Source organism: Prunus dulcis, chromosome 3 (genome assembly GCF_902201215.1).
Source record: "Prunus dulcis chromosome 3, ALMONDv2, whole genome shotgun sequence".
Taxonomy (NCBI): domain Eukaryota; kingdom Viridiplantae; phylum Streptophyta; class Magnoliopsida; order Rosales; family Rosaceae; genus Prunus; species Prunus dulcis.
The window spans coordinates 13,662,837-13,687,820 of record NC_047652.1 but is presented as its reverse complement, the minus strand read 5'-3'; the positions used below and the strand labels follow the sequence as shown (position 1 = coordinate 13,687,820).

The 24,984-nt window shown below is 34.8% G+C and overlaps 2 protein-coding genes across 4 annotated transcripts; one reads left to right on the top strand and one right to left on the bottom strand.

Annotated features, from left to right (window-relative positions):
* The first annotated feature begins 5,958 nt into the window (after positions 1 to 5,958).
* Positions 5,959 to 9,201, top strand: LOC117622663 (protein DETOXIFICATION 12-like). 3 transcript variants are annotated; one of them, XM_034353419.1, is made up of 7 exons: positions 5,959 to 6,272; positions 6,772 to 7,316; positions 7,601 to 7,687; positions 7,801 to 7,857; positions 7,955 to 8,193; positions 8,456 to 8,519; positions 8,628 to 8,743. In XM_034353419.1, exons 1-6 carry the CDS (start codon positions 6,045 to 6,047, stop codon positions 8,473 to 8,475), a joined length of 1,176 nt encoding a protein of 391 aa, XP_034209310.1. In that variant the 5' UTR covers positions 5,959 to 6,044; the 3' UTR covers positions 8,476 to 8,519; positions 8,628 to 8,743. The 3 variants fall into 3 exon arrangements, with proteins under 3 accessions (XP_034209310.1, XP_034209307.1, XP_034209308.1); XM_034353416.1 differs by lacking the exon at positions 8,456 to 8,519 and adding an exon at positions 8,878 to 9,201 and having other exon boundaries at positions 5,960 to 6,272; positions 8,562 to 8,767; XM_034353417.1 differs by lacking the exon at positions 8,456 to 8,519 and adding an exon at positions 8,878 to 9,201 and having other exon boundaries at positions 6,012 to 6,272; positions 6,938 to 7,316; positions 8,562 to 8,767.
* Positions 9,202 to 20,217: 11,016 nt separating this feature from the next.
* On the bottom strand, positions 20,218 to 23,600 carry LOC117620522 (nicotinamide/nicotinic acid mononucleotide adenylyltransferase-like). Its single transcript, XM_034350603.1, has 10 exons — positions 23,301 to 23,600; positions 23,022 to 23,085; positions 22,612 to 22,685; positions 22,352 to 22,437; positions 21,904 to 21,987; positions 21,681 to 21,765; positions 21,501 to 21,580; positions 21,013 to 21,114; positions 20,577 to 20,635; positions 20,218 to 20,499 (listed from the first exon to the last, which is right to left on the bottom strand). The coding sequence occupies exons 2-10, from the start codon at positions 23,078 to 23,080 to the stop codon at positions 20,397 to 20,399; spliced, it is 732 nt and encodes a 243-aa protein (XP_034206494.1). The 5' UTR covers positions 23,081 to 23,085; positions 23,301 to 23,600; the 3' UTR covers positions 20,218 to 20,396.
* Between the last annotated feature and the right edge of the window lie 1,384 nt (positions 23,601 to 24,984).

Here is a 24,984-nt window from a genome sequence, read left to right as displayed (position 1 = left end):
AAGTTGAACACATACAACTGGCTCCATTCCAATTTGTCCAGCATGATAAACATAAGAAGATCAAGTAAATTTCGGTCGATTGGATAAAAAGGTTTTATCTTGCTGGACCTGAAGCCTGTGCCCTTTCTGAATCCTTGTACTCAAGAGAACCAGCTCTTATTAATGTGTGTATATATATAAATGCTGGTGAAGAAAATGGGATGGAGGCTTCAAGTGAAGAAAGTAGGCCTTAACCACTCGCGTGTAGACGACTGTTCGTAGCATTCTCAATCGACAAGTGTCTTAAAATCACTTGAATAAAACTAAAAGGTGAACTATTAATTACAGTATTCGGGTGTCAAATGAATTAGGAGCTGGCAATCCACAAGCAGCAAGAGACGAGCGAAAGCTGGGGGCCGAAGGTTTGGCCATAACCACAAAAGTGCGTAGTTCATCCCATATCTCGTATTGTTCATAGTGCGCTATTCACGGGAAGAGGCGAATCAGACGAAAAGTGGCTATCAATAACTTTATCAGTATGATCATGTTAAACGTAATACATTTGTATTAGTTGTTAAAGTAGAGTTGTGTCTCCTCTTTAGAAGTTAAGAGTTATGTCTGTATATGAAAGGGTCTGAGTGTTATTATATATAGCCAATGATATAGGCTGCTGGTATATATCTAAGAAGTTAATAAAAATCAGTTTGTCTAATTCCCTATTTTAGAAACACTCTCTGCCTCACTTTATATTTCCATCATACACTTCAGTTTTGTGATCATTCCTCCAACAAATTTGGTACCAGAGCAGTATTTGATCTTATCGCTACCGCTGTGATTAGCAATGGCATCAAGTTCAAATTCCTCTACCATTGGGAATATCCAGAATCTAATGCCTATTTTTTATGGTGAGAATTATGAGTATTGGAGTGTTCAAATGAAGACTCTGTTCATCTCCCAGGATCTTTGGGATATTGTTGAAGATGGGTATGAGGAGCAAGAAATATCAAAAGCAGGAAAGGAAACGCAAGAAAAGCAGCAGACTTACAAGGAAAATAAGAAAAAAGATGCCAAGGCGTTGTTTCTAATTCAACAAGGAGTAAGCAAAAATCTTTTTCCAAGATTACTTCCAGCAACAACATCAAAGCAGGCTTGGGAAATTCTCAAAATTGAGTTCAAAGGTTCAGAAAAAGTTATCTCAATCAAACTGCAATCCTTATGGCGGGAATTTGATAACTTACTTATGAAAGACACTGAATCCATTCAAGTATTCTTCACAAAGGTTTCTGGGATTGTGAACCAAATCAAATGTTATGGGGACACTATTCCAGACAAGAAAATCGTAGAGAAAACTTTACGAAGTCTTCCGCCAAAATATGATCATGTCGCTGCTGCAATAGAAGAATCAAAAGATTTATCTACACTTTCTTTACATGAATTAATTGGTTCATTGGAAGCACATGAAAAAAGAATCAACAGATCCACAGAACAATCTGTGGAGCAAGCTTTCCAGTCCAAGGTGAATTCGAAAGAGAAAGAAGACAAACAAAAAGGAGGACAATTCCAGAAATCTCAAAATGGGAGAAACAAAAATTTTGGGCGTAGAAACTACAACAAAGGAGGCAATAGTTTCAATAATCAACAACAAGGCAGCAGTCTCAATCATCAAGAAGGAAGCAACAGTTCCAATAATCAACAAGGAAGCAGCAATTCAAATAATCAAAATGGAAGATCATCCATTCAATGCTATGTTTGCAACAAATATGGGCATAAAAGTGCAGATTGCCGATACAAATGTACCCGATGCAGGATACCCAATCATTCACAAAGAGACTGCAGATATCAGAAAAACAATGAAGCAAATTTTACGGAGAACAATGACTCTCAAGAGCAATTATTTTATACATGTTTCAGTTCTCATAAAGATTCCCAAGATGTTTGGTACGTGGATAGCGGATGTAGTAATCATATGACAGGAAATAAGCAATGCTTTGTCAAGTTAGAAGAAAAAGTGAACTCACAAGTCAAGCTTGGTGATGGAAAACTACACAACGTGGAAGGCAAGGGTATCATTTCTGTGCAAACAAAAGGAGGTATTCCAAAACTTGTCTATGATGTGCTGTATGTTCCTAATTTGGCTCAAAATTTACTAAGTGTTGGACAACTTTTGCAAAGAGGATTCTTGGTGAAATTTGAAGATGATTATTGTGTTATTTCTGATAAAAAGAATAACACTCTGATGGCAAAGATAAAAATGACAGCAAACAAAGTTTTTCCGCTGCTGATGACATCAAAAGAAAATTTGGCTTTAGAAGCAGAAAAAGTTGATGGGTCATTGTTATGGCATTTAAGATATGGGCATTTGAATCAAAGAAGCTTGCAGCTGTTACACCAGAAAAGTATGGTGGTTGGACTTCCCTCCATTCACTCTGAAAAGGAAATATGTGAGGGCTGTATCTTTGGAAAATTCCATCGATTACCATTCTCACAATCATCTTGGAGAGCAAAAGCCCCTCTTGAATTGGTACATGCAGATATTTGCGGACCAACTCGTACACCATCCTTCAATAACAAAAGGTACTTCATTCTATTCGTAGATGATTTCTCAAGGATGATGTGGGTATATTTCTTAGAACAAAAGTCAGAAGCATTTTCTGTTTTCAAGCAATTCAAAGCTTTTGGAGAAAATCAAAGTGGTCACAATTTGAAGGTGTTAAGAACAGATCGTGGTGGAGAGTTTACATCAAATGAATTTTCTGAATATTGCAAAAGCAATGGTATTAAAAGAGAGTTGACAGCAAGGTACACCCCACAGCAAAATGGAGTTGCCGAACGAAGAAATCGAACCATTGTCGAGATGGCAAGAAGCATGTTGAAAGCAAAGAGTCTGCCAAATACATTTTGGGCTGAAGCAATTCATACAGCAGTTTTTATTCTTAATCGGTCTCCAACCAAAGCAGTCAAAGATAAGACTCCTTTTGAAGCATGGCATCGTTTTAAACCAAAGGTGGATTTCTTCAAGATTTTTGGGTGCACTGCATATGCACATATCCCTTCTCAAAAGAGAGAAAAATTTGATGAGAAAGGTGAGAAATATATTTTTGTGGGATATAGTGATCAGTCCAAAGCTTACAGATTAATTGATCCAAGAACCAAAAGTTTGGTAATTTCTAGAGATGTTATTTTTGATGAACTCAAAGCTTGGAAATGGGAGAATTAAAATATTGAAGTGCCAAGATTTTTTGAGGAACCAGATTCATCACATTCAGAAGAAACTCAGTTCCTTCAAAGTCCAATTCCAAGTGCAAGAACAGCTGATCCTAGTTCACCAGATTCAACTCCTAGACTAAACGCAAGAACGCGTTCATTGGCAGATATATATGAGTCATGTGATCTTGCTTTGAGTGCTTTGGAGCCTCAAAAATTCGAGGAAGCTGTAAAAGAAAATATTTGGCAAGATGCAATGGATGAGGAAATAAGAGTTATCAAGAAAAATAGAACATGGGAACTTGTTGATCGACCCAAATCAAAAGATATCATTGGACTTAAATGGGTCTACAAGACAAAGTTTAATGAAGATGGCTCAATCCAAAAGCATAAGGCTCGTTTGGTTGCAAAAGGATATTCTCAACAACCAGGAATTGATTTTAATGAGACGTTTGCTCCGGTAGTTCGAATGGAGACTATAAGAACTGTTTTGGCTTTGGCTGCACAACTGAAGACAAAGGTTTATCAATTGGATGTCAAATCTGCATTTTTAAATGGAGAACTTGAAGAAGAGGTTTATGTGGAGCAACCTCAAGGTTATGTTGAGAAAGGGAGGGAAGATAAAGTTTATCGCCTCCGTAAAGCCTTATATGGCTTAAAGCAAGCGCCAAGAGCCTGGAACAACAAAATTGATCACTATTTTCAGCAAAATGGATTTACAAGAAGCTTAAGTGAGCCATCACTTTATCTCAAGAAAGAAGGTACACATGATTTTCTGATTTTGTGCCTCTATGTTGATGATTTGATTTATACAAGCACAAATCCAAGGATGGCAGAAGTTTTCAAGAAGAACATGATGAAGGAAGAGATTGAACTGAAATTTTGTGGTACTGATGAACAGATTGCAGATGTTTTTACAAAAGCACTTCCAAGAGAGAAGTTCTACTATTTCAGAGAAAGGCTAAATGTCGCAGGACAAATGCATTAAGAGGGAGTGTTAAACGTAATACATTTGTATTAGTTGTTAAAGTAGAGTTGTGTCTCTTAATGAAAAGTTATGTTTAGGAAGAGTTGTATCTCTTTAGAAGTTAAGAGTTATGTCTGTATATGAAAGGGTCTGAGTGTTATTATATATAGCCAATGATATAGGTTGCTGTCATATATATCAGAGAAGTTAATAAAAAATCAGTTTGTCTAATTCCCTATTTTAGAAACACTCTCTGCCTCACTTTATATTTCCATCATACACTTCAGTTTTGTGATCATTCTCCAACAGATCACTCACGATGTCATGCATAATTTTCACGATGTCTTTAGCATTTATGAATCTGTTCGCCTTAGAAGACCTCAGGAAGGAATGAGCATGGGCAATCTGCTAGAGAGTTGGGTTAGTTTCATGCAGAGCCCTTCGGCTACGGGTTGTGCCTCCCTCTCCACCCCTTATATTAGTTCGTTCTGGCAGACATCAGCGTCGCTCCTACTCAGATAGAAGGATGGTGGGAGCCTGGAGCTTGTTCCCTTCCTACTTGGGAACATCATGCCTTGGTGGGATACGATGTTGGCCCTGTTTCTAGTTCTCCTAGGGTGAGACACCTGGGGTAGCGTGCTGGTCCACAGTTGTACGTATGGTCGTTGTTTGGCCTTAGGGGGCCTTCGTTCTCCCTGTTTGGGACTGAGTAGCCTAAGGAAAGGCTAATTCTAGCCTACCAATCATTCGGGTCCTGTCACTTCCTCAAGTGGTCTAGGCCTAAGTCTTTTGGACGGGCCTAATTGATATTTGGTATTAACAAAGTTGATGAGTAGAGCTTCTATTAAGAAATTCCTTAAATTAACTTATTTGAAGGACACTTTTGTAGGACCCACTTCATATTGTATTTCATTAATTCAAACATTCTTATGTTTTAGATAATCATTCAAAGATTATCTCTATAAAAAATCACTTGAATATATATATATATATATATATATATGAAAGCTAGCAACCTTCTCTCTAACTTTCTCTTTTGGACCTTCTCCATTTTTCTCGTGGCATGTATCACTTTCCTTACACTTAAAATAATGTCATCAATGCATCACACAAGCTGATTTTTCTTTTCCAAATTAACTCTTATTAAATGTATTTTTTTTTAATACAACAAGCTAGCATTTAAATAACTTTCTTTCCACCTTATCGAAAAATTAAATAAGAAAAAACGTAGGCTTATATATATATATATATAAAAGTATGCTTTTCGTTTTTCCAAAGAATACAGACTGTAATAATAAATTGTGGTCCTAGCATAGCATGAACTTCTTTTGTGCTTAAAAAAAAAGGTTCTCACTCAAGAAAAAAAGAAACACACTTTTTTTAACAGACCATTTTTATTATATATATTTTTAATAAGGTGGTAAGAAAGTTGTTATAAAAAAAAAAATTAATACATTTTGGAAAACAAAATTTAGCTTGTGTGATGCATTTATGACATTGTTTTTTATATTTTATTTTTTTGAGGACCTTTTCTATGGAAAGGGGCGATAGCATATTAAACTCACACACACAATACTGATGCTATGACTCGAAACTAGGACCTTGCCTGAGGGAGTAAATACTCCAAACTACTACACTATTGGGTCATTTGCTATGACATTGTTTTAAGTGTATGGAAAGTGACACATATCATTAGTAGGTTGCTAATTGGTTTGATTGTGATTTTGGTAGAAAGGAATTCCTCTATTCATATGGTTTGTCTTCATACTCTGTAGACCCCATTAATGCGTTCAGTTTGGTAGGTTTCATATCTGTAAAATTTCTCTTTCAACATCCTAAATTATTAAAGTAGCTAAATAGCTAGCTAGAGTTTGATTACTTTCGGTGAGGATCGATGGAAGAGGCACTGTTGGAAAGGAGGAAAGAGTTGACATGGGGCAGTGCCCTTGTAGAAGAACTAAAGAAGGTGATGAAGATGGCGGCTCCGATGGTGGTGGTGACTTTGTCTCAGTATCTGTTGCAGGTTATTTCGATGATGATGGTTGGACATCTTGGGGAACTCTCTCTTTCTGGTGTTGCTATTGCCACCTCTTTCTCCGTCGTCACTGGCTTCAGTCTCCTTGTGAGTTTATAATGCTTTTTCTTCTTAGTTACTTTCTCTAGTGTTTCTTGATTTGTACATGTTTTTTTAGGACCCTTTTTACTAAGAGTGGCGATAGGATACTTAACTCAATCACACTATAAAGATGCTAGGACCTTTCTTTCTTGGAGCGATAGTATACTCAACTCATGCACACTGTATGGATGCTAGGACCCTTCTTTCTTGATTTGTACATTCTTTTAGTTTGTCTTTTTTGGTTGTAGTTATTATTGTGTTCTCAATTAATGAATATGGAATCAACCAAAAACATGTACAAATAAATAGCTGAAGCACAAAAAAGGAGAACTGGTCGTATACACTCCTCGTTACTACTGCCATGACGATTAAGCACCAATTTGAGAAGACAAATAAATTTAAGGGTGAAAGTTGATTGAGATTAAAATATGAACATATACATGCATGCTGTTTAAGGTTAATTTCGTCAGGTTGAGAATTGAAATGGTATTGATATGTCCTGAAGTCTGGAATGGCTGGAGGTTTGGAAACTTTATGTGGGCAAGCATATGGAGCAAAGCAATATCAGCAGCTTGGAACCTACACATACTGTGCCATAATTTCTCTCACTTTGGTTTGCTTACCAGTGTCTCTCCTTTGGATATTCATGGAAAAACTGCTAATATTGTTAGGCCAAGACCCTTTAATCGCACAAGAAGCTGGCAGATATGCAATTTGGCTCATCCCTTCACTATTTGCCTATGCCGTTCTTCAATCGTTGGTTCGATTCTTCCTAGCTCAGGGCCTGATTTTCCCAATGCTCTTAAGTTCATCCTTGGTTCTGCTTCTCCACATACCTCTATGTTGGGCTCTAGTCTTTCATTTGGGATTAGGAAATATTGGCGCGGCTTTGTCCACAGGTTTATGCAATTGGTTGAATACAATCATCCTTTTGACTTACTTGAAGTATTCTTCAACATGTGAGAAAACTCGTACCCACTTCTCAACTGATGTTTTCTTAAGCATTAAGAAGTTTTTTGTCTTGGCCATCCCCTCTGCTGTAATGGTTTGGTAAGTAATTAATTCCCTTTCTGTTTCTGTTCTTGTTATGAATATATAGGTATGTATAGGGTAACGTTTTCTTGTCAAGCAAAATGGTTGCATTGTCGGACTCTGAATTTAGAGCGCATGTTCAGGCAAAGATCAACGTAATCAATAGTCCTTATTCACAATTTGGTAACACAAGATACAAGACTGTGTGGCAAGAGAACATTAGCTTGTGTTTAGTTGTTTGTGATTTCCTGCTTTTGGCTTGATCAAGCACTGACATCTACTCTTCCTGCTAATAATTGTAGTCTTGAATGGTGGTCATTTGAGCTGCTTATTTTACTCTCTGGGCTTCTACCAAACTCGAAACTTGAAACTTCAGTGCTTTCTATTTGGTATGTAATCTCTTATCTTTCCTTCTATATGGTTGCTGATTATAGATGTGTATGTATATATATATGTGTGTGTGTGTCAGTGTAGTTCTAATACCTCCCAAACTCGTGAGCAGCCTCACAACAACTTCATTGCACTACTTTATACCATATAGTGTTGGCGCTGCTGCAAGGTTTGCTCTAAATCTCTCTTCCTGAAACAATCCGTCTATGTGCCAACAATTTAACCCCTAATACTCTTTTTGATGAAATACATTTGCCACTTTGTAGCAACCGAATTTCAAATGAATTAGGAGCCGATAATCCACGTGTAGCTCGAGTAGTTGTTTGGGCTGCAATGGTTCTTGCAGTTACTGAAGCTGTCATCGTGAGCACAATTCTCCTCTGCTGCCGTTCTGTGTGGGGTTATGTTTATAGTAATGACATGGAAGTTGTCAATTATGTCAAACGACTTGCTCCACTGCTTTCCCTCTCACTTTTCGCAGACAGCTTACAAGCTGTACTTTCAGGTCAGTATATTTGATCAGGATTCATCCCTTAACCTCGAGTCTCTTGGAATTTGTTTGGCAAAAGTTACGTACAACTAAACATTGAACACGTGTAGGGAAACATCGTCTCTAACAGTGTTACATGTTTTGTTGTCAAGCTATCAATCTAGACAATTGATTTTGTGAACTTTTTCCTATTACTTTCTTTCAAATTGATGTTCATGCAATACATATCATATATCTGTATACTTGCATTTTTTTTTTCCCCCTTTAAAAATCTTAGGACTTCACTTTCAAGAGTAAAGGAAGGATCAAATGATGTTCTTACAATTTACAACCTAATCAAGGTAAGGCTGTTCATAACTTCATTGAGTTATTTATTTGGACAGGGGTTGCTAGAGGATGTGGGATGCAGCGTATAGGGGCTTATATAAATCTTTGTGCATATTATATAGCTGGAATTCCGGTTGCCGTCGTATTGGGTTTTCTTCTACATCTGAGGGGAATGGGGCTTTGGATCGGAATGATGACAGGCTCTTCTGTACAGGCATTGTTGTTCATTCTCATAACGTCCTTCATAAATTGGCCAAAACAGGTTCGCAGTGTAATGCTTTCCCATTTTGTCAAGGTGCCTTGTTATTGTCATATTTCAACACAAATTAACAACTTCAACAATCGAATTGATTTTCAATATAAATGGCGCAGGCAACCAAGGCAAGGGAGAGGATATTTAAAGATTCATCTGCTGGGAATGTGTTAGATTAAATCCATGTATGTTCCCGAGATTTCAACAAGCAAATTGAAGTCATTTCAGTTGACTGCAGTGTTCTGATTTCGGGGCTCATGTACGGAAAATCATTTTCTTCCCTCACCTACTCGGAGCACATGATGTTCCCATACCACATCATAGCAATTTTAAGAAAAAATTCACACAGCTTTTGAGCTTTACATGTTGGCTTGCCATATAAGTTGGTGAAAAAGATGGGTTCAGCTTCATATATAGCATTATTGGAATCTTCGAGTCTTCTACATCCGTATCGTTTATACATATACATACAGTCCCATTCTATTGTTTGAGGAACATTCTTCTGGGTTCCATACAAATTTTTTTTTCCAACAATCCAAATCATCTATTTTTCAAGTCGTCTTTAATAGATCATTCTTGTAAAAAAAATCAAGCAAATTGAATTAAAACATCTAGTTGAGAGCAACAAAATAGATGAAGACAATGCATCAAGAAAACGCTACAATAACAATTATCTAATTGAGTGGTCAAATAGTTCAAAATTAAAATGATTTTTTGTAGAGATGATATTTGAGAAAATATCTAAAAACTAGATGGTCCTTTTAAGGAAAAAAAAAAGAGAGAGAGAGAGAAGGAAATAGCATCATACCAACTATTTATAGTCCAGAACTTTTATTTTGAGTTGTTTCCAGTTGTACTATTTTGAACAAATTAAAACTTCAAATAACAAGAAAGGGGAAAAAAGACAATACAAAGCCAGCACGTGTTGCCTTTTGAGAAAAAACTCCACGCGCGGCGTGGATGGGTTCATGGGCCTCATGGACAAAGGTGATTATAATCAAAAATTTTATATAATCCAAATTTTGTGATCATGAAATTACTAATTAATAATAACCAAGAAAAAAACAATAAAATATAAAATATAAAATATAGGAAAAATAAAATCTGAGAATTTGAGAGAGTGAGAGAGTTGAGTGGTTGAAAAAAAAAATGTAAGATACATGCGGCTGGAAAAAAAAAAAACTGCATACAAAGTTGTATGTTAGAGATCTCTTACATTGGGCAACATGAAAATCAATATTAAATAGGAATAGAAAAATCAATATTAATAGCATCCTATTAATATAGGAGAAGCCAGATACCAATATAATAAGGATCCAGATCCAATCAATAAAATAATATTTATTATGGGGCCCAACTTTCTTTATTTCATACTGAAAGACAAATAAAAAGTGAATATTAATGATATTAAATTAAGGTAATTTTCACTTTATTGCGGTAAAGTTTATCAACTTTTAGAGTTTGATATATCAAATTTTTTTCATCTTAGTCGCATACACAAAGTTGATTTTCTTACTAATTTCATACATATCGTGAGTCTTTCTATTAACATATTTGTTAATTGTTGATGCCATGTACACTCACTCATATGATGCCATGTGATCCAATATATTATTAAATTAATAAATAAACATTAATTAAAATCTTAAAATTAAAAGGAAGAAAAACAAAAAAGAAGATCAAAACCCTAAAGCTTAAGGGAATAGGGCGACGAGAGAGAGAGAGGAGGTGAGTCGGGGGTGGAGCTGGTGGGCCTCGAGAGAAGCATCGGGCAGAGGAGGAGGGGGAGAAAAAAACAAAAGGGAGGGGGAAGAAAAAAAAACTGAGTTCTGTGTTATTTTTTTCTTCTTTTTTTCAAAATTCTTTTTTTAATGATTTAATAGAAAATTAAATGAAATGTTGAGATGTAGACGGCATGGAGGAAATCGACGAAAAAAAGAAGTTCATATCCTTAATTTTCTATAAAAGAAAAGATAGGGAATTAATCAAAAGTTAGATACAAATTCAGAGATCAAATCACTAGTATACCCTTAATTTAATGGGTAATTTTCACTTTATTATAGTAAAATTTACCAACTTTTAGAGTTCTATACATCAATTTTTTTCTTTTTGTCTCAGTCGCATACACAAAATTGATTTTCTTATAACTTTCATACATGTTGTCACTCTTTATGTTAGAGCAGGCATTGGGATCAAATCCTTTTGGAGGGGGATCAATTACAGGTTTTGGAGGAACCGTAGTGACCGGGTTTGTTGCAATGAGTTGAGAAAGTAACTGGGATAATGGCATCGGCACAGGGTCAAATCTCCTCTTTCCCTTCTGTTCAATCCCCGTGGTGAACACTAGAAGAGTCAGCAATCGGGTCTTTCGTAGAAACCCCTGCCTAAGTCCAAGTTCTTTCTGAGTCCTAAGACTCGGATTCGTACTATTAGTTCAATAAAAGCAATTACCAATATTTGTCATACCAATGATATTGGTAAGTACTTTAGGAGTGCCTTTGATTCACAAAAGAGTGTCAAGAAAGAAAACTAACTACATAATGAAGAAAGTGCAGCAAAGACTTGCAGGTTGAAAAACAAAATTTAATAATAAACATCTTGAGTTTTTTGGGTGGAAGGATTTTGATCTTGAATTTTTTTTCTTTGGTGGCTGTTTGGCTGTTTGGGTTTCTTGGGGAGTAAGGTGAGGTTAATAATAAAGATCTTGAAATTTTTTGGGTGGCTATTTAGGGTTTTGATCTTGAAATTTTTTTTTTTTTTGGGTGGCTGTTTGGGTTTTCTAGGAGGTGAGGTTATGGATGTCGAAGAAAGAGGGAGGAGGGGGCGGGTGAAGGGTGGGCGGTGCTGATGTCTGTGAAGAGAGAGAAGGGGAAAGAGAGTTAATTAATTAAATTTTATTTATTTATTTAATAATGTATGTTGACCACGTGGTATCATATGAGTGAGAGACGCAAAAAGAGAGATTGGGAAGGAGAAAGAGGAGGGGGTGGGCACATGGGGGAGAAGAGACAGAGGGTGGAGAACGGTGATGTTGGTGGATGTTGAAGAGAAGGAGGGGGAAAGAGATCGAAGAGAGAGTGGTGATTTTGTTGGCTATCCAACAGAGGGTGAATATATCATTATTATTTCAATTTTTAATTTTTTAAAATTTTATTTATATATTTTTTATTTTTAATATTTGAAATGATCAATATGCCTTCATATTTAACGACAAATTGAATGAAATGTTGAGGATTTAGACGGTAGGGGGAAATTCGAAGGAAAAAAAAAAGTTCACATCCTTAATTTTTTTTAAAATAAGATAAGAAGTTAATCGAAAGTTAAGTACAAATTCAAGGAGCAAATCACTAATATACCCTTAAATTATTATTATTACTAAGCTACAACAGCATATTAATGTAAATTAATATTTAATGTGGGGCTCCTTTTAACATGGGGCCTACGGTTGCCCACTTTGCTCATGCCAAATGCAGCCCTCCCCTGCTTTTGAGATAAAACTCCACACGTGGATGGGTCCACGGGCCTCATCAACACCGATGGATAAATGTGATTAATGTTAATGGGTCCTATAGTATGTTGAAATAAAATTAAAAAAGCCCAACACGCCTAGCCAGCCTTTCCCCATTCACGACCACTACTGTTTTAGTCTTATCTCTTTCTCATTTTCTATATCTCACTTTCTCTCTCCTCTCTTGGCCACGTAGGGTGGCTGGTGATTTATGTTGTTCTGTTGTGAGGAGAGAGAGGAAGATATGGAGAAATAGAATGAGTGGAGAGGGATAAAAAAAAAAAAAATACATATATTATGGTAATTGCAAGCTCTTGGAAGAAATACACAATCAAAACCTTGCGACATATAATTAATGATCTCTATATATATGTAATCAAATACACGGGATCCTTATATACCAATCAACCTTGCTATATATTACATAATTATTGATAACATGAAAAATAAATAAATAAATAAAAAGCAGGGTCTGAATCTGAAAACATGAACTACATGATGGTAGCTAATAAAATACCTGAACCTTTTATTCCTCTTTCTCATGAAGTAGTATAGCCTCGATCGGTTGTTGCCAGTGCATCCAACGTGCGTACGGAGACCATATGGGGGTATTCAGTAGCGTGGAGGAGGAGGAGGAGGACCCCAAGGGGGTGGTGGCCTGTAGGGGTCTGAGTAGGGTAGTGGAGGAGGACCCGGCGGTGGAGGGCCTGGCGCGTAAGGTGGGGGTGGAGGACCAGGTGGATAATAAGGTGGCGGTGGAGGTGGAGGATAGAATTCAGGCCGCGGTGGTGGCGGAGGCGGATGGCCATGGTGTGGAGGTGGAGGAGGCGGTGGTGCAAATGGATCAGGTGGTGGAGGTGGCGGCGGATTTCTTCGGAAGGCCATTTTCTTTTGGAAAACTTAGTTACAATAAATGAAGATATATAAGGTGGAGAATTGGACGGTTTTATATAGGCTTGGAAAATGCTTAACACCCTAAGCTTTGTGCTTAATATAATTTTATAGTTGTTATTTTGTGAGAAAGAAGTTTCTGGATATGGTATAAGTAATTCGTGACAAAGACTGTTAGTTGGAAAAGACTGGTGGACTGAAAACGTGTCCATGATGGGTCCATGGTTATTAATAAACCATTCACACCAGTAACGTGGACTAATGTATCAATTACTCATTTCATTGCATCAGACTCTGCTAGGCTCAAGTTTTTCAAGGCACCAAGTTTTTACTTTCATGTTCTTATTTTCCTTTTTATATATATATATAAACGATACTCTAAATTATTCTAAATTAATTTAATTTATAAAAAGGAGACTTTAACTTAAGTAAAAAGAGACAAACTCACTGTCCTCATTAACTGACCTAACTCATGTCAAGGATCCTAAACCTCTATATTTAATTATCGTGGGTTTTTTTTTTGGTATTATCTCTCTAATGACTTATGGATCGGTACCTATTCCTAGAATCTACATATGTATAGGGTTTGTTCTATATGTTAGGGAGGTATTAGTTTTGGTGATTGGGTTTGTGAAATTTTATGTATACATTGCATAAACTAATGAATGGGTTCGTAAGCAGAGAACGGAATTAAACGGCAGTTAGTTTGGAAAAGAAAGGCCCAAAACTTATTAATCTTATGTGGTATAATATGATGAACCACTAGATTAATGGAGTGGACCAAATTTTATGAAATGCACCAAAATGCTTGATAGCTAAATGATTTTCGTCTTCGTATACCAGTTTGCAAACTTTTCAATTGCCCCCTTCTATTTGTAATAGCTCAGTTTGGCCAAGAGAGTAAAAGGATATATGTTCTTGTGCCTCCAGCATACGCGTATTTGCATTCATAAATCAAAGGAGTTCTTAGATCTAAATTCAAAATGATTAGTTGATATTGAATTTAGTTCATGCGTTTTTAGTTTTAGATGTAGGTCCTTGAATTTTATTTATTTTTTTTATTGTGTCGATTTTATCCTTTGAGGTAAATAAGAAAAACATATTGAAAATCTAAATTTAATGCATAATTTTCTTGTAATTGAATTTTGAATTCTTTCCTTAATAATATTTACCTAATATATACCATTTAATCAATAAAAATAAGACCCACATATTATATCTATGCGATGGACAATAGGATAATATATCTATACCATGGGATAATATATCTACATCATAGGCTGAACAAACCACAAAACATGTTACCTATAAGTAAGGTGGAAAAATAAACAAGCAGAATATTAAATTACCTATAACTTAGGTGCATAAAAACATAAGTCAGACAGTATATGCTACCTATATCTCTGGTACATAAAAAAGATAAGTGGTAAAGCATATGTTACCTATAACTTATATTCATAAACAAAAAGGCAAAAAAGTATGATACCTATATCTCATGTATGTAAAAACACAAGTCAATTAATAACTTATTTTTTGGTTAAAGAAATATGTTACCAATAATTTAGATATAAATATAATATGAAGAAAAATATATCAAAAAAAATGTATTATCTATATCCCAAGTATACTATACTTAAAAGAACAACTATAAAGAATAAAATAACTGAACCTGATTCAAAGTTGAGCATATATTCAACATAAAATAATAATAATAATAAATAAAAAAGAAGAAAAAGTTGATACTATGACTGCATAGCATATAGATATTAGACTATGCTTTAGCAATCATTTATACCTTGGAATGAATCCCAACTCTAAATCTCCATTATTTTCTCATCTATTTTAACGAGCGTTTGGCTTCCTTTGAGTACTAAACTCACTCCATTATTTCTTTCTTATGTCAATGTACAATATTTAAAAAAGAAAAAAAAAAACAGTCTTCCTAATTAGGTGCTTTACTTATCATAAATTTAATAATTTATTATAAAACCACTATAAAAATTTTCTGCAGTTAATAACTTCATTATTTCTTACGTTCTATGTGCTCAAGGGTAAATTGAATAAGAAATATAATATTAACTAATTATCTCATTAAAATAAGTAATCAAAGATAATGAGCCATATTAGAACAAAAAATAATTTTAAAAATATATAAATCAAAAAATTACATCATACAATATTTAAAAAGAAATATAGCCCTATGTGGCAAAAAAGTCAAAAAAACTTGTATCAAAATCACCAAATTTGAGAATTAAACCCAACTACTAGATGAGAGTTTAAATCTATATCAACTTTTCTATAAATCAAACCAGTAAATTCTTTATGGATATTTTCTTATCGATGGGCGAAGCACATTGATTGATTGGGGGAAGCAGGGAAGCTTGTCACATAGAGGGAAAACGTAGTTCATTTTATTATTCACCATTTGTTATGTATGAATTTTTAACGTAATCTAACAAAGACAAGAGATCGAGTGTCACAAGATCAAAACATTCTCGATCCTTGTTGTTTTATAAACACAATCGAAGATTGTTAATTACGCAGAAAAGTAGAAATAACAGAACATTCCAATGGATAAAACATCACGCGCACACACTTTATTTCCTATATATACATGCACATACTACTAAAATACTAATGTACTGGTGGAGATGAGACTGTGATGTGAAGTGATACTAAGGTGGTGGTGGAGGACCACGTGGTGGTGGAGGACCAGGTGGTCCTGGAGGAGGAGGACCAGGTGGTCCTGGAGGAGGTGGAGCGAAAGGTCCACCCGGCGGTGGATGCCCTGGCGGGGGTGGAGCAGGAGGCCCTGGTGGAGGTGGTCTTGGCGGTGCGGGGTCCGGTGGTGGAGGAGCAAACGGGTCTGGCGGTGGTGGGGGTCCTGGTGGATGATGGTGAGGCATATCTCTGAGGAGGCCTTGCGAAAAATGAACTATCAATTTGTAAGCTTCAAGTGTGTATATGAGTTAGCATTTAGCTAGCACAAAACTTGTTTATAAATGAGTTGAAAGAAGTGTGTAGAAACCTGCAGAAGATTCTAGAGACTGGTAGTTGTGACTTGTGGGTAGAAAACGTGTAAAAGTTAAACCATGGGCCATCATTTTTATAGAAAATATGCTCCATTAACCATTACTTTACAACGTACCTTAATCCAAACAATTTCTTAATTGACTGGTATTTTACACATTTGAAAATAGCCGACCATACCACAAAACACAGACAAACCAACCATTTATATGTACACGTGTTAACAAAACAAGATGAGGTTTCGTGTAGATATGAAGATCGATATTTCATGCCAAGAAATTCAATGCATGATTTTTTCTGTTGACTATAGTCGGGTAGCCACGTGTAATATTGTGACTGGTAAACTTGGAAAAATTCTCTCTCCTGGTTGTTGTGATCTTCTGCACACCGCGTATTGCTTACATGGATGGATGGATGGATGAGATGAGATGAGACAGATGGGTTTGGAAATAACCAAATACAGGGGTAAACCTAATAAACCACAACCACTGGTCAAGTTTCGTGAGGCATTTGTTTCATATGATCAATTCCCATGGTTAACAGAGGAGAGGAGAACCACTACTCGCCAACTTCTTTGCGTGGAAGGGTTAAGCACATTTGGCGAGACTGTAATGAGGTGTTATAGTGAGCAGAGCAAGTCCTTAATAGTCATCCGATTAAAGTTCATTATTATCTATTAGTATTAAGTTTGTAGGGAGCATTTTTGCTCACCATTTTAACTTAAGATGTGCTCTCATCATTATTCTTAACATTTGACACGTGTTATCGATATAACCATAGTTCTATAATACAAAGCAAAGAGTTAACTATAGTTATGTCTAAGGTCTAAAATATCGATGGTTTCGGAAATATCCGTGGTCCAAAAACATGAAAATTTTGATGAAAGTATCGGGAAACTATCGATATCGGTAAAAATTGAATAAAAACCACGAAAATTGTAAGAAAAACTTGAAAAAATTTATTGAAACTTTGAGGATCTTTATTTAGTCAATTATTTATTAATTTATCACAAAAAATTATAAGGAAATGCACGGTGTGTTTAACTAATTTAAGTTGATTATATAACAAGCTGACAAACACTGCGAGTATAGAAAATGTGTAATAATTAATGAAATAAGATTAAACACACTATAATAATTTACTACAATATTTTACACTATATATATATATATATATATTATTTGGACGAAATATTTTACACTTTATACATTGCATGGTAAGATACATGAGTGACTTAGTATCACATAGAGTTACTGTGAGTTCAAATTTTTGTCTTCATCATTTCTATGTGTAGAGTAAGTGCATTGTGAAGAATAATTATCAAATGATAAATCCCCAAAATAGTTTTGCATGTAGTTATTAACATGCCACCCATATGAATCCAAGATTGGTTGACGTTGTCCATATAGCGATATTTTTTATATTTATCGATATTATCGCGATATTTTGACTAAATGTTGTTGAAGCGTGTGAGAAATTATCGACTTCGATAATTTTTGATATTATCGATAATTATACTGTATGTGTATGGACAAGGGCAGAACTAAGAATTTTTCAACGGGTGAGCTAGCTAAAGTTATTAGCTTAAAATTTAATGATTATTTTTTTTGGTACTTACAATTTCTATAGTCTTTCTAAAAATAAAAGCAAACAATAAATCATATAAACCAAGCTAGTTCATAGCTCCATAGACTAATTTTCAATAAGTTTTAACATAAACCAAATAGGGTTTAACTCCATAGTGGATTGAACATCTAAGACTTTTCACCTAGATTGACCTTAGGTTCCTTCATACATTCATATCATATATGAAAAGTTGTTTTATGTAAAAATATTGACTAAGTATGAAAAGTGGGTTTTCGGAATAATCATTTTCTCAAAATAATTTTTAGCTACTTTTATTCCTCACACATCAAATAAGAAAACTTGATTTTATGAGATTTTAGTGTGAAGTATATATTGACTTAATGAGCCATCATTTTTAGCCTAAATCGTATTTTGCACTAAAACTGATTTTTCATATTTTGATTTGGTGGGAATTTGATTTTCTAGTATTTTTATTTGAATCCAAATGGGGGGTACTTCCTTATTTACATTGTAAACTTAAGTAAATGTCTTTGTCATTTTACTTTTATTTAGACATTTACTTAACACTAACTGGGCTAATATTGAAAATAAGTTAAATATATACTTTTTTCTTAAAAAACCACACTGGGCTACAGCCCACTGTAGCCCTTAGTGTCGTTCCGTCCTTGTGTATGGATATGTTCCAAAATATTCTAGACTCAAAAAAACCATAATTTCGTCGATATTGTCGATATTTTATACATTGGTTACAATAAAAAACTTGTATATCAAGAGGTCAGTATTGATTTGTTATCCCCAATCAATCATGTTTTGGCGGATAATTTTTCTACATGAAAGAACTTGATTAATTAAAAATAACAAACTAATATTATTCTATGACATGCAAGTTCTTCTCATTAAAGGAGCTGTGTACTCTCCTGTGTCATGAGTCACTTTTAGAAAAGATAATGGAGCATAGCTTAGCATAACAAGCACTAGAGTTGCATTCAAAAGAGCACTAGCAAAAAGTTTCAAAATCATAAAGTGGCAAACACATCCATGCTTCCTCCAAGTTGATGATGACCATATATATTATATGTATATAAAAGAGACATCTCCATATATAGAGAGCTGTGGGCACTTGCAAGGTCTAAAATATCAATGATTTCGAAAATATTGGTAGTTAAGAAAAACTTGGGAATTTTTTTGAAACTTTGGAAGATGTTTATTTAGTCAATTATCTATTACTTTATCACAAAAAATTGGAAGGAAATGCGTTGCATGATGGGTTTAACTTATTTAAGTTGATTATATAACGAGCTGACAAACACTGCGAGTGTAGAAAATATGTAGTAATCAATGAAAGAATATTAAACACACCATAATCATTTATGTATAATGATTTACGATAATATTTTATACTTTATACATTGCATGGTAAGATACATGAGTGACTTAAAACCACATAGAATTCCTATAAGGTTCAAATTTGAGTGATTTACATTAACACCTCCTGAGGTTTTTGACTTTTTTACAAAAATCCTTGAGGTTTTATAAATTACAAGAACACCCCTGAGATTTTAAATTGTTTTCACAAAACTCCTTTTCATTGATTTTTCATCCAAAGAGTGATGATTTAATACAAAAAAATTCTCCAAATGACCAAGTTCGCCTTTGAGACTAAATTGCATATACTTCATTGAGATTAATTTTGTCATTTGTATAAGTTTTTTTTTTTCCAATGAAATCATCAATTTTTGGACAAACAATCAACGAAAATGGGTTTTGTGAAAACAATTTGAAACCTCAGGGAGTGTTCGTGTAATTTTTGAGACCTGAGGGGGTTTTGTGAAAACACAAGAAACCTTAGGGGATGTTAGTGTAAATAACTCTTCAAAATTTTCATAGTCTTCATCATCTCGATATTAAAGCAATATTTTGGCCAAATGTTGCGAAAGTGTGAAAGAAATTATCGACGTCGATATTTTCCGATATTATCGATACTTATACGATATGTGTACGGATATGTTCCAAAATATCCTAGACCTCAAAAAACGATAATATCATCGATATTTCGTCGATATTATCGATATTTTACTCATTGATTATGTCAATAGACACAAGTCAAGTGGTGAGAAAGGTAGTGAGAATATACCTTGAGTTAAAGTGGTGAGTAAAAATATTTCCAAATTTCTAATGCTCCATGTGAGAGGCCCGTCCAACTCGCATTCCACATCATCTCCACATAAAATCCATGTGGCATTCTTACTTTGGTAAAAGTACCAACTCTTATCCCGACTGATGGCTATTTACCTCTTCCGATATTGAAAGAGAAGTGTTAATCAAAATAAATCGGTGATGAAAGGTTGGAAGAATAGTTGGTGTGTCTGTAATTACTTCTTCGCAATTTTTGTATTACTTACAAATAAATGTGATGCCCTATGACCTCTTCATCCATTCCCAATTAGTTTTGAATTTGGATACTCTTTAATGTAACTTGAGAACTGCGATTTGGTTTTGTCATATCTTTCTACAGAATAATCTGATAAACATGGCAGAAAATTTGTTTTATCAATCAATGGATTCCTTTCTACAGAATGATCTGATAAACATGTGCTGTGTTTGATGAAGATATCTTCTTCCTCACATGTCATTTGAGTTGGAGTAGAGATGATGTTCTCTGATGTAAACAATTACTTCATCTGCAGTCAGATATTTAATCGACAATCCTCTTGAAATGCAATCCCTGAAATACATTTGTAAGTTTTCAGTTCCTTCCACATTCCCCTTAACATGTTTGCCAATGAATCACATTGCCTTTACCTTATTCTTGTAGAACTTATTTGGTTCGGTACAAGATCGTCCACGATTCTTATGTTGCCCTGTAATAAAAAAGAGAAGAACTAACATTAAATGGCCAAGAAAAGCAGCGGACTGTAAAGAAGCTTCAAATCAAAACTGTTCAAGAAATAAAACGTTTTGCACTATTTCAATCCATCACGAAACTTTCGATTTCACAATTTAGACCAATTTCGACCCTTGTATACAATGCCAATTTGCATAATTTATATTCAGAAGAGACATAGGTGTAGAACAGAGAAATGCAAGAGAGAAATATCATTTTGGGTAATAGTTAATTGATCTAGGTGTGTAACTAAGAAAATCCAGTGTTTTACAACCACTGAATGACAATTTGATTGACTATTACAATATATGCGCCAAAAAGCACCAAAACAAATCAAGAGATGTGATTGATTACCCTGTTTTCTTTCAAAATTTCATCATTTGAGATAATTGTATCAACATCTTGTCCCTCCCTGCGAATGCAAACCACACCATAATCTCTGCATATGCCTCTGACCTGACCAATAAGTACAAATGTTATGGTGGATTAACACCTTATTTGACCAGAAACGGACCAATTCAAAGGGATTAATTAAACCGTACCCCACTTCGAGTGTTATGGTACTTTGCATTATACAACAAAGATCCACCAAGTGCTCAGTTAATTTCTAGTCACACACTATACATCTCCATTCATGTATGATTGTTGTTGGACATTATGACCAAATATTCTCCTAAGAATTATTCAACACCTTTTTAAGGTTACTGAACTAAGATATAAGTAAAACTCTCCAGATGAAGTCATTGTATTCTACGGTAAGTTAGTAATACAGGAAAAATGAGATGGTTCTCTTGTAAGAATAAACTACACATGACCACTAGAATATAGAATTACAGACATACCTGTTCAGAAATCCAAACTCCAGGAATGCCAAAAGAGTGGAGTAGATCAGAGCCACACACAAGCATGCACTTAAGAGATTCTATCAATAGCAGACACAGAAGTCAATCATGTTGCCTCCAAATTAACAATGAAGCAGCTTCTCAAAGGAAAACGAACGATAACAGTTTTGCAAATCTTACCACTGGGTATCAGCCCAGCCTCAGACAAGAAATCCTTGACTCTAGACAGAACAGTTAAAGTGCGTTGGAAGTTACTTTGTCTTGCCTGTAAAATTGGTTTATAACTTCTATTTTTAAGTACACAGAACAGAACCCTAATGGCAGTAAATAAATAAGTCACATACTGCACAACAGAAGCATCATCTCAGATTCCAGAGAATCTGTACAGTGGAGAGAAAGATACCTCCCAAGGATCAACCATTATAAATTCTGAACTCTGGCAGGCTAGATGGCACAACTGTATACGATGTTCAGCCGATATAAGGCCCTACATAACCAACCAAGTGACCATGTCAGTTTGTGGCAATAGAGGGATTCGTGATATCTGATCATATGATCTAGCTACAGCAATTATTCAGGCATAAAGAAGTAATAAACCCCATAATTGCATTAACAAACTCATTCGAGTAACCTACGTAATAAATAATAAAAAATGGAATAAATGTGTTGCTTCGACAACCCTGGTTGAAAGGGGTCCAGGAAGAAGTTGAGCTATGTGAATAACTTCCTAATGTAGCCTCATCCCAGAACTCCGTTAAAAATTGCCATGCATACTATGTACCTTAATCCATGTGCTTATGAAAGCTCTTTCTACTCCAATGCCTACAGAAATGCTATTAAAGGTTACATACCTTCTTATAGTACGCATCATTAACAGGCGACATATAACCTCCAATGACACAAAAGCCTTGTGAATTCAGTGCATCTCTCGCCAGCTCTGTGCACAAAAGCAAAATTGATCAAAATATGCAATTGATCTGCAATTTCCAGTGAAAAAATGAGCAAAAGATCCCAAAGTCAAAAGTAGAAAATGAAACCCAAGGGGCAATTACCAGATTCAAATAGAGAGCGCAATTCACATATATGTTAGCTGTCAAAATGAGAAACTTACCGAACATTCGTAAATGCATATAAGTAGGAGGATTGAAACTTCCAGTTGCTACTAGAACTACATACTTTTTGTCCCTAGTTTAGATGGAGACAGAGATAGAGAGTCAACATATTTTAAAAAACATTACACCCCCTAGTATTAATTTTGTCAACCTTGACATTCATGCTTGAAATTTAACCAACAAATGCAATTCTTCCCAAATGAAAATGTAATGCCCTTAAGATAGACAGGACTAGGATTAGCTAAGTCACTGATTAAAACAGAGAAAAGCATAAAACTAAATAAATACATTCCTTTTACTGAAGTTAAAAAGCCAAATTCAATCCTTGGAAGGCAGCCATATCCAACGATTCCCCTAGTAACAAAAAACAGCAAAAAACAGTAAAATAAAATTGACAATATGAACGTACTTGTCGTCGCGATTAACCAAATGCTGAGCTAATTTACTAAGAGGCAGAGGGATGTCCATGGCACCTGAAAAAGTTTTAAAATCCATATTAAAATTAACAAGGAAAAATAAAACAACAGATAACAAACGGAACAGCAATAGGTCTCCGCATTACAAGTTACATATATTATCTGTAGTAATTTAAGATTAAATCAGAAGATGAAAAAAATAAAGCACAAGCAGCCTAAGTGAAAATTAACCCAAATCAGAAGCTAGTCCAAGACTAATATAAGAGTCTCACCTTGTCTGTCTGCAAATGGCTGGTCTATGTAGATTTTGGAAAACAGAGAACCTGCACCTGTGCTTTGACTAAGTTACTCAAAGATACATACACTATTGACAGAGACGAAACTGACTTGCTCTTCCAAATTAATCAAGTGGTGAATAACAATATAAAACAGAAAGAAAGGTTTGCAAAATTTGTTTTCACGCAGACACAAAGGTTTTTCACGCAGAACACCGAGAATCTGAAACTTCTGTTTTTCTTTTCTTTCCTGGCAGCTTCTGATCGAGTTCTTCCAGTCAGACACGCCCAATCCCATCTGTTACCTAGGTAATACCAAGCCCAATGGATCCATGGTAACCACCTATTGATGCTTACTGGGCCCTCCTAGGCGTAGACCCAAGAAGCCTCCATCTCTCACCACATTCCACATCATCTACATGTGCCATTCTAACTGCTGTAAACAATCATCAATAAAGTTAATTATTTTATTAGTCCTTAAACGTAAACTTGATTTGCATTTTAGTCTCTCAATTTTCAAAATCATTCTTGTGGTTCTTCAACTTCAGTTTCTTTATGACAAATGGTCATACTATCAATTTTGTTAACTTTTCTGTTAAATACAGGTACAAAATGGTATATTTGTATTAAATTGATGAAAATATGAATAAAAAATTTAAAAAAAAACTATAAAATTAAAATTAAACTCCCTCTCTCCCCTCCCTCTATCCAAATTTCTATTCCCCAAAACTTGATTTTTCTTTTTTTTTTGTTGGTTTTTTATTTGATTTTTCTTTTATTGTTATTTTAAAGATATGATATTTTTTTCAATTTTTTTGTTGTAAAATAAAAATACCATTTTGCCCCTGCATTTAACAGAAAAGTTAATAAAATTGACGGCATGACCATTTGTCCTAACGAAAGTGAAGTTAAAGGACCATGAGAATGATTTTGGAAATTGAGGGACTCAAATGCAAATCAAGTCAAAATTCAAGGACTAATAAAACGATTAACCCATTATCAATAATACTACTTGTAGTGAAATTATAGAATAGTACTGGATACTGTCATGTGGTATACCCTGTACATATATTATAATATGAGTGGATAACATGGTTGATATTTCCCCTTTTAGGAAATAGTATCAACAAATATCCACTTATATTATAACATGTGCACAAGTTATATCACATGACCGTATTACCGAAATATACTATAATTACTCTTATTTCTACCACATTTACTAATCACCTTGTTCATCATCTCTTTAATAGAGGTGAGCCTAGGTGAGACCCACTTGTATTAGGGAAGTGGTCAACAATGTGGTCATGGGGGTGTATTCAATTGCGATTTTAATATATTGTAATTATATGATTTTAATGTAATGGATTTCAGCCGGATTTATAATTATACTCATGATTTTAACAGATTGCAATTACATGATTTTACTTTTGATTTTAATTTACTTAGGATTTTACTTACGATTTTAATAGATTGCAATTACATGATTTTACTTATATTTCTATACAAGCTTGAACTCTATCACCCATCATCATTCAACTAAATACATAACCTGAAGGAATATACCCAATTTTTAGGGTTAATACAAAGATGCAGGCACAGTAACCATCAAAGGTTAGTCCAGGGAGAATACACCGAAATGAACAGTGTAACTCCCAAGATAGCCACACATAGCCAAAAT